Source organism: Alosa pseudoharengus, unplaced genomic scaffold, assembly GCF_046254945.1.
Source record: "Alosa pseudoharengus isolate Yale_2024_CS ecotype anadromous, Long Island Sound unplaced genomic scaffold, YU_APseudo_1.1 YU_APseudo_1.1_scf_1, whole genome shotgun sequence".
Classification (NCBI taxonomy): Eukaryota; Metazoa; Chordata; class Actinopteri; order Clupeiformes; family Clupeidae; genus Alosa; species Alosa pseudoharengus.
The window spans coordinates 45,594,992-45,604,991 of record NW_027468564.1 but is presented as its reverse complement, the minus strand read 5'-3'; the positions used below and the strand labels follow the sequence as shown (position 1 = coordinate 45,604,991).

Genomic DNA, 10,000 nt, shown 5'->3' with positions numbered 1-10,000 from the left:
ACTTTGAATACACACAGGCTTGAATGATAGGAGAAAAAAGATGTCTTCTTGTCAAAAGCAGCCAGAGGATGAATATAGAATTCCTTTCTTTCTTTTTTTTCTTTCTTTCTGAAATGAGTTTTGTTCGCTGGGGCACCATAACACTGTCACCCGATGCTGAGAGATACAGTAAGGGTGTTGAACACATGCAGATGGTGCAGTTTGTCGACTGCCATGCCCTGATCTAGAGCATTACAATCATGGCATCCCATTATTTGTATCACTCTGTCTTTGTAGTAACCTCTCTCTCATTCTCTATCTGTCTTTCTCTCTCTCTCTCTCTCTCTCTGTATTTATATCGCATCTACATTCATTCATTAAGCAGATGCACCCAGCCAAAGTACCATTAGACTGAAGATAAGCATTTTCATCAGTATCAGGACCTTGCTGAAGATGAGGGAAACTGCAGTTAGGGGTCCCTGACTCCCTAAGTATGCTTCAGGTGCCGTTTCTTTGAAATTGTGACATTGCGGCCTACGTAATTAAAGTGACCCTTCGTAAAGTGAAATGCATGGATTCCAGTTGCTGCTACTGGAAGAAACTGGAATCCATGCATTTCCACTGAATTATTTTAGGAATCTGATCCCTTATCATACCTGTTCATTCTTACTCGTCGCTCGACTTATCGTGACTAAATTCAAGATGGCTGCAAACGCTAAACTTCGTGAAGATACTGTCTGTATAAATCGTCTTGTAAGTAAACTACCAGTGCTTTTTCAAAGTTCCCAATGTCTCGTTTTAAATGTCAGGGCCCTCGGAAGTCTACCAATAAAGTGTGGAGATACATTGAGCCTCGTAAATGGTGTAAAACAGTTATTTATTTGCATGGCTAGCCCGATGCAGAAGCACCACAATTGAAAAAGCTGTTGGTAGCATCGGCTAACTAGCGCCAGATTTTGGAGTGCAGGGGACAAGCCGAGATGGGCTATGAGACATACGTTCACACTCGGTATCATGTTTCAATACACTTTAGGTCAATATCACACCGGAATTCTCCTTTAACATTCCATATGTTATCTTAATGCAGAGGAAGTAGATTGGGACCCAAATAGAACATTCAAGCATTGTTTTTGTTTTTATTGTTGAAAGGGTCTATACCCGCAGGTGTGTACTGCATGTCCCCCGTGACTCACCCAGAATCCTGAGCTGGGAGATGGCTCCGTGCAGGCCGAAGAACATCCAGAGCGGCCGCGAGTTGTCCACGCACACCTGCATGCCGGCGCTGGCGCCGTTGTGGCTGAGCATCACCTCGCCGTCGGGCGTGACCAGGAAGCCCAGGATGTCGCCGCTCTGCAGCGGCTGGGGCGCGCGGCACACGGCCCAGAACTCCTTGCGGTCCACCAGCGCCTCGGGATTGCCGGGCAGGTCGCTGGGGCGTAGGGTGGCCGGGTCGCACGAGGTCACGCCGTAGGCGAGCGCGCCCGAGCGCGCCGGGCTCGACTTGGTCACCTTGAGGAAGACGGTCTCGCCCGGGCGGAGCGGACGCTCGGTGAAGACCAGCGCGCGCTCCTCGCAACGTTCCCTGGACCCTCCTGCCCCACCTCCACCACCTCCTCCACCACCTCCTCCTCCTCCTCCAGCATTTCCACCGCCACCACCGCCACCACCACCGCCACCTCCGCTGCTGCTCACACTTCCGGAATGTTCCGTGCGCAGCAGCGCCACCGTCTGGCCGTCGTCCAGCGTCCGCACGTTGGCGGCGCGCAGCTGGTGGAAGCGCAGCTCGCCCTCCAGTGCCTGGGGCAGCAGGTGCGACTGCTGCGAGTTGAGCGAGTTCTGCGGGATGGGGCAGGGCACGGGCGCGGGCGGCGCCAGGCGCAGGTGGTGGTGGTGGTGGTGGCCTCCTCCTCCTCCGCCCAGACTGCCGCCTCCCACACCCCTCCCCAGGGTACCGCCGCCACCACCCCCACCTCCTCCTCCTCGTCCTCCTCCTCCTCCTCCTCCTCCGCCGCCGCTGTCGTCCTGCTGGAGGTTGAGGTCGCACAGGCTGACCGACAGGCGAGACTCCTCGGCCTCGCGACGCAGGGAGGATCCTCGGCCAGTGGTGAAGGAACGAGGACGCAGGCAGTCTGGAGGAACGATCTCACTCTCTGGAAAGATCAAACATCACGTTACATTAGTTATAATCCTTTACTGGAAATCTTAATGTGCTGTCATTTTATAATAATATTTATCATAAATAAATAAATACACAGATTAGATTATTTAAACTGCAATGATTTTCATTTTCACAGTTACCGGTACTTCAAAGACACTGGTTCAATACACTGTCTATGTACCGGTAGTCTATACTGTATATGGTCATGCGAAGAACAACTAAACACAGCTACTAACTAGCGGCCAAGAAAATGCTGTCCTGAAACACTGGGACTGTCTTTTTATGCACTCTGCTTCTTCCAAAGAGGACTCCAATTCACTATTACATCTGTTTACCTAACGGACACAATTTATAAGTGAGCGCATAAACAATAGCAACACATTGACAGAAACCATGACACTGTACTGAAATGTCAAAAAACAATACAAGTACTATATCTTACTTTGGCGTCTAGTTAGAGGGAGCCAGACAGTGTAATCCTTGTAAGTGTTGAGCATTCTTTTTGACAATGAATTCTAAGCGTACTTAGAACACAAAACAAGGAGATTCTGCAGATTCTTCTGAGATGCCGCAACAAATTCCTAACGTAAGCAGGAGTAGTCTGAGAGGGCCGCTTTCTTCAGGACAAACCTGAAGAACCTCATTTTGACCAAAAACACATCAAGCCTTTCAATGATCAGGCCTCAAGCCTTACACACACACAGACACACACAGACACACACACACACACACAGACACACAACAGGAGGAACGGTTCCACTGAGTTGGTGGAATAACAGACATAGCTACCAACCTACCATACAGGGCCTTAATTTAACTCCACAGTAAACTAAGACGGAGACAGATATAGGCAACAGACCTCAGTTTCCCCAAACCACATTTTGGCCGAACAGTTTTTACTGGGCAAGGTATTCTAACCTTTCACAAGTTAGTTTTTTTTTTTGTTCTAACAGCCTTATTTAATCACATAGCAATCAAAATGAACCCTTCCATTGTCTATGGAAAGAGACAGATAGACAGACAGTCAACAGGCAGACAACTAAACCTTGTTTATTTGACAATAAAATGAAATGGAGGCTGACAAACAGATTCATTCAGCTATCATCCTTAGGGACAACTGAAATGGCAACAGGAACGCACCCTATTCAGCTACATAGAGCCACCTTACTCAAGGAAGCTATCTACTACAGCAGCAGAGACTGAGAGAGTGGCAAGCAATCATGTAAGACACAAGCTACACGCCAGCCTACTAGTGCCATTTGTTGGCTCACATAACTTGGATGCCGACATTACATGACATTAATATACTATTTACTACATGCGATACTATAAGCAATTTTTCCATAGCACAGATCAGCTTACATATTACATATCAGGGCGTAGTGCAGTTGGATGGACTGTGAGAGCAATTTAGGCCATAAAAATGTAAACATTGAACGCAGGTGGGATGGGCTGCTTAAAATGGCGTCAGTGTAACGGAAAGATATTTGTGTGCTGGCACTGATGCTTGTTAATGAGCCTGGAAATATATGGAGCTGTTTTTGAATGGAGAGCACCAGCACTATCCCTGCATGCTTTGCCATTTTTATCTGCCAGCGTCCAGCCGACAGCCCCGGAAAACGTAGTGTAGGCTAGTGTAGATGTCCGCACGAAGACAGATAGACACACACACACACACACACACACATCCCTCTTAGACAGGTCCACCTCTGGAAAACTGATAGCCCCCATCGGTGAATGCCCTCCTTTTAGACTCCTGTGTGCATTCGAAGACTTTCGGACACCAGCCGAGAATAACGCGCCTAAAAGTAGTGGGCCGTCACTCATCCACGGGCTAAATTTAGCCTTCTTGCGTTCACACAGAGATAGAGATGCCAGGATACAAGGGGGAGGAGGAGGAGGAGGAGGAGAGAGCGACAAAGAGAATGCGATCTAGAGGTGAGGTTAAACAGCCTTTCCCTGGAGAGAGAGCGGTGGTCTGCCATCTCCTCTCCTCCCCTCCGCTCCCTCCCCTCTCCTCTCCTCCCTTCTCAGTGCGCCTCTATGCGTCTCTATCAGCATTGGCCCAGAAAGGGCTGTTAGCTCCAGCCGCTGGTCACAGATAAACCTCTTACCCTCAATTACTTGCCGCGGGAGAGCAAACAGCCACAGTCATGCAAGCTCTCCCCCCGCCCCTCCACCCCCCCCCCCCCCCCCCCCCAGTGTCACTCCTCAAAAGGACACGCTCCTCTCTCCCCGTTCCTCTCAGGTTGGGGGGTGGTGGTGGTGGTGTCTTGTCCACCCCCCGTCTTTCACTGTGTCTGCTGCTATGCGCTAACTGGTAACACTAGCTTTCTCTTTCCATCCCGTGCCGTCCAAAGTACCCCCCCTGACACACACACACACACACACAGTGCCCCTACGAGTCATATTTATAAGTTCTGATGATAGAGATATTAATTGCTTCTTCTTGGCAAGCTTTACAAGACATTTTTTACGATAAGGGGAAGCAGTTGAACAGTAAATGTCAGCCGGAGTAGGACGACATTACTGAAATATGCCTCTTATATATGTCCGATACGCGTAATGTAATGTAATAGATTAATGACTCCATTTAACCACTGTTTTCTTTTCATTTCGCGGTACTGTACAAATGGGGTGTGACATTAGCAGCATAGCTGGACGTGAATTAAAACACCGGGCCAAGTAGGTCATGTGAATATGAGATTTACTGGACCCAGAGGTCAAGGTCCAGCGGAATGACCACACAACCAGGATAATTGCGACTTCTTCATGTCATTTGTTAAAGCGATTATGGTCAGTGGGGTACAGGCTAAAGGTTAGAACGACTTTGGGGGAAAGCTGTCAACTCATCACTGGTTCCAGAATGCCTCGCTAGTTACTGTAGAACTTGATAACCACGGTAGCAGGACCCGGTGACAAGAAATCTGCACCGGTCAGTGGCACATTTTGTAAACGGACACCGCGCGTAGAGTAAGGGGCACATTTCCGCTCGCAAAATTAGCCGCTGCTGACAGCCTAGCGGAACATTGGAGCGGATCCGAAAGGAGATAGGCCTGCTCTATGAGAGGCAGCTGAAACACAGAGCAGAGAGAGAGAGACAGAGAGAACGAGGAGCTCAGGAGATATGTAGCTTGATAAAAAAAAAAAAAGCTGAGGGATGGTCCGCCATTAGAGTCGTGTCAAGAGAGATGAATCATACACACACACACACACACTCCTTCCTCATCCCAAATCCTAACAGAATTTCCCAGTCAACACTACAGAGCACCAAAGTTGCTTCAAAGTCAAAGCCTAATGCTGTAGCACTCATCCTGAATGCTAAGTGAGGACAAAACACAAATGCTCCTCTTCAACACTAAGCCAAACCGTAATTGCTCTAATTGATCTCTTAAGAACAATAACTCGAAAGAAAAGAGGCACGTCTGGAGAGCCAAGCGTCTGGGAAAGTAAGGCAATTAAGCCCTGCGTCTGCAAAGATACAGACACACACACACACACACACACACACACACACACACACACACACACACACAGACAGATGACTGAGCTGTCAGAAAACACACAAACACACACACACTCTCTGTCAGTTTCTCTCTCTCTCTCTCTCTCTCTCACACACACACACTCACACACACACACACACACACACACACACACACACACATACACACACACACTCACACACACAGATAGAGATGACTGAGCCTAGCATGGCAATGACTATTGTATACTCCATGTTAAATCAAAGCTGTACACTGGAAGCACAAAGGGCTGTGGAGCTGGGCTCTTAGTGTGCTAAGTAGCAGGGACTCTAGAAGTCAGAGGCCAGAGAAAGAGTTGAGTCGACTTAAGAAGCTTAGTGCCAGGTGAAAGGTCGACAACAATGACTCCATGTTCCAATTAGGAGAGGCCAAAGTGGTATGTCCGGGTGAAAAGTGGTTGGCTAGTTAGCCATGAAGACACACACACACACCACACACACACACACACACACACACACACACACACACACACACACACACACACACACACACACACACACACACACACACACACACACACACACACACACTACCACCCAAAGATTTAGTGTCAAAGAAAAGGCTAATTGTTTGGCCATTTACACAACACCAAATCAATCAGAGATGCAGTGCAGACATGGATTATGTTCAAAATGACCATTGCAAAAGGAAATGGCAGACTGTAATGCAACATCTACATAAATGTAAAGAGACCTCATCAGCAACAATCCATCATATGTTCCAAAAACAAATTCTATTAACTAATCTGAGTTTATTATTTGAAGGTTCTGTTTACAAATGTGAGTTTAAAAGCTGAAAACTGCTGCCGTGACAGAATAAGTAATGCAACTGGCCTTCTTTAGGTGAGTTAGTTAGAGGAGCATCAGCTCAGCATCAGCATCAGATTACACATGTATCAATATACAGTGTATACTCGCTCTGAGAAAGGAAGGCTATTCCATGTGAGAAATGGCAGAGAAACTGGAGATCTCCTCCAATGCTGTGAGCTGCCCTCTTCACAAAAGAGTACAAACTGGCTTTAACTAGAACAGTTAAAGGAGTGTTTTTCAACCACTGTGCCGGGGCACACTAGTGTGCCGTGAGAGATCATCAGGTGTGCCGCAGAAAATTACCCAAATGTCACTCACTGGTCCAGAAAAGCAACTGTTGCATCAAAGAATTTATAACCACATGCTCTCATTGATTGTATGGTTGCACTATTTGTGGTATGCAGGCATTGTACAACAGGGGCCCCATATCCAGTATTCACAGAATCATCACATATCCAGTTCATAACAACATTTAAATTAGATATAGTCAGTCACCTACAAATGAAACGGAGGGCGCTTGTTTTATTGAGCAGGTCTTGCATAGAAGCCATAATAAGGCCATATCTGTGTATTATTTAACATTTTAGGCTATGGTATATTTATTTTTTCTACACACAGGATGTTAGTGTGCCGTGGGACATTTTAAGTGTCAAAAGTGTGCCATGTCACAAAAAAGGTTGAAAAACACTGAGGACTGAGAGGCCTCAGTGCTCAACTGCGGTCAAATACATCAGAGAGTACAAGAGGCAAACGCATCTGGCAGTTTCGTTAGCTAGTAGCCACAAAACACCACTGTCGACATCAACAGAGGAGAGGTGACTTCAGGATGTTGGTCTTCTAGACTGTTGATATCTCAAACGCTACTAGGAGCAGTAGCGGTGCAAAAAAAGAAATAACGGGTGAAAAAGAATAATAACAACTAGAATGCATTTCCGCGAAACTGCAAAAGTGTGCTTGATCAGGTGTGTGGAACTCAGCTTCATCCAAGGATTCCAACAGTATCTCGTTTTTTGAAAATCGGGCATATGCGTCAGTTGTAAAGAAAAGCCATAACAATGGGGCATAAAAAGAAAAGATTAAGATGTGCAAATTAAGACTACAGGCAGATGGGCAAAGGAAGACTGGACAAAAGGTGTTGTGGACAGACAGGCAAATCTCAGGTGCTCTGATCACAAAAAAGAACATTTGCCAGATGCCGACCAAATGCTGGAGAAGGGTCATGACTCCATCTGTCAAGCATGGAGGACGATCCCCATCCCTAGTTTGTGTGTATGTGAGTTACTCACTACTTGTTCCAAAAAGTAACTGAGTTAGTATGATAAGAGTAACTTGTTACCAGGGAAAGTAACTATTTGCGTTACTGTTACAAAAAAAATTGATGATGCTTCATTAAATTAGAGTTGCTTACAACGGATGTCGACAAAGTCTTCGCTCCTGGACATAATGTACACATTACATGCACGTTCTTGCCTTGATGAATTTGAAGTAGTGCTTATATCTCCACCTTGAAAATGCTAACTTTTCGGATTGCTCCTGACCTCTGCTGTTTCGTCGAATCTCTATTTCAGCTGTTGCGTGTGTGTGTGTGGCACGTGTGCTAGCAAGTGTGTAAAAACACTGACTCTGATTGGCTATCATGAAACATGACTGCCTTAGCCAATCATAATCGCTTACGTCGTTATTAACCCACCTCCTCACTAGCTGTGAGCCATGGTGCGTTCAGATTACACAGTTTATTCAATCAATGCATAGTAACGCACCGCATTTAACGTCCAGTAACGTTAACGGCGTTGTAACGACGGGAAAAGTAATTAGTTAGATTACCCCGTTACTGAAAAAATAACGTTGTTACCAAACGCCGTTCTTTTAAACGGCGTTATTCCAAACACAGCACGCAAGTGTGTGTTTTGGGGAGGTTCGTCTCATACATTAAGACATGAGGGGGTGGGGGTGCTGGCGTGCCTCTCAAAACGAATCACACAGCGGCCTGATGACATCAGCGCCTAGCGTCCTTCCTGGAGCGTGGTCGGAGCGTGGAGGGAGTGTGGTCGGAGCGTGGAGGGAGCGTGGCGGCCGGCCTGAGCGAGTGAGGGGCTCCATTACTCCAGCAGCGCTAGCATGAAATCTGATTACGTCGCCAGCCACTATCCTCCTCTCTCTGTTTCTCTCCCTCTCACTCAATCCCATTGTTATCCTCCACTCTCTCTCTCTCACTCGCTCCGAGCTTCACCGGGGCTGAAGGAAGGGAATTGAGTTTGCTGAGGGATGACATGTCTTGGTGTGTGTGTGTGTGTGTGTGTGTGTGTGCGCGTGTGTGTCGTTTGGGGGGGGCGGGGGGGCTAAGATTAGGGGCAATGAAAAGAACAAGGCTATCGATCGGTGGCCCTATCAACTTCAGCACACTCTATTTCACTCTGTATGAGCCCCCCCCCCCCCCCACACACACACACACAAACACACACACACACACCAAAGTGAAATATACAAAAGAAATTCATAAACAAAAAAAAATCATGTAAACACACATACTGTAAAGTCACACTGAAAATGGAGTCTGGACACACACACACACACACACACACACACACACACACACACACACACACACACACACACACACACACACACACACACACACACACACAAGGACTATTAAGGCGAGGGCAGCTGCTTATCCTCCATGAGTAATGTTAACCCCTTCCTCTCAGCCTCTGCTCTCTACCCTATCACACTCTCCCTGGACACTGGTAAAGGCTCCACACCCTCACTGAGGGGATGACCACCGCTGCGTGACGGAGTGCATACATCCGTGACCATGACGAGGAGCTCAGGGAGATGGGGCGCGGGAGAGCTACCGGGGGAGCCATTGTTCTAGCCCTGTGTTCATCACATCCGAACCGGTATCATCTTCTAATCTCATAACCGTGCCAACCGAATGACTGAATGACTACTGTTTTTCTGTCTGCCATTCAATGTGAAAAGGGGAGAGACTACGATAAACCCACATTGAATGGCCACATTTAGGACAGGGTTTTACAATTGTACCTACGCGGTGTGTGTGTGTGTGTGTGTGTGTGTGTGTGTGTGTGTGTGTGTGTGTGTGTTTAAGTGACTTCAAAGGCACTTATCAATAAAATGTATTATTATTAGTAGTAGTAGTATGTGTGTGTATGTATTTCATGTGTTCATGTGTGTATGTATGTATGTATGTTCAGTATGTACTGTATGTAATGTATGTATGTGGGTCAGTGTGTGACACGTAACATGAGTGTATGTGCTCAGTCTGCTGGGGAAGCGACCCAATAAGAGACATGAGGCAGGTGAGTCAGACTCTCTAAAGGCTGGTTGACGTCAGCCCTCCCTTGTGAGCGGTGGAAAGGGGGGGAAAGCTGCACAAATAAATGCAATTTTAATCGGCTGGCTTTGGTTCAATTCCACCTTGACCTGTCACATCAGTGCGGCAGTGCTCTTTTGTCCTTCAGCAAATCAACCACCCCCCCCCCCCCCCC

General features: G+C 47.2%; 1 protein-coding gene across 1 annotated transcript in view; it reads right to left on the bottom strand.

The window, feature by feature from the left end:
• The window catches only part of neurl1aa (neuralized E3 ubiquitin protein ligase 1Aa), a 54,399-nt gene that overhangs the window by 17,637 nt on the left and 26,762 nt on the right, over positions 1 to 10,000 (bottom strand). Inside the window, exons 4-5 of the mRNA XM_076289959.1 lie at positions 1,672 to 2,129; positions 1,173 to 1,548 (exon numbers count right to left, since the gene is read on the bottom strand). Of these exons, the coding sequence (XP_076146074.1) occupies positions 1,173 to 1,548; positions 1,672 to 2,129 (834 nt within the window). The remainder of the gene's footprint in view (positions 1 to 1,172; positions 1,549 to 1,671; positions 2,130 to 10,000) is intronic.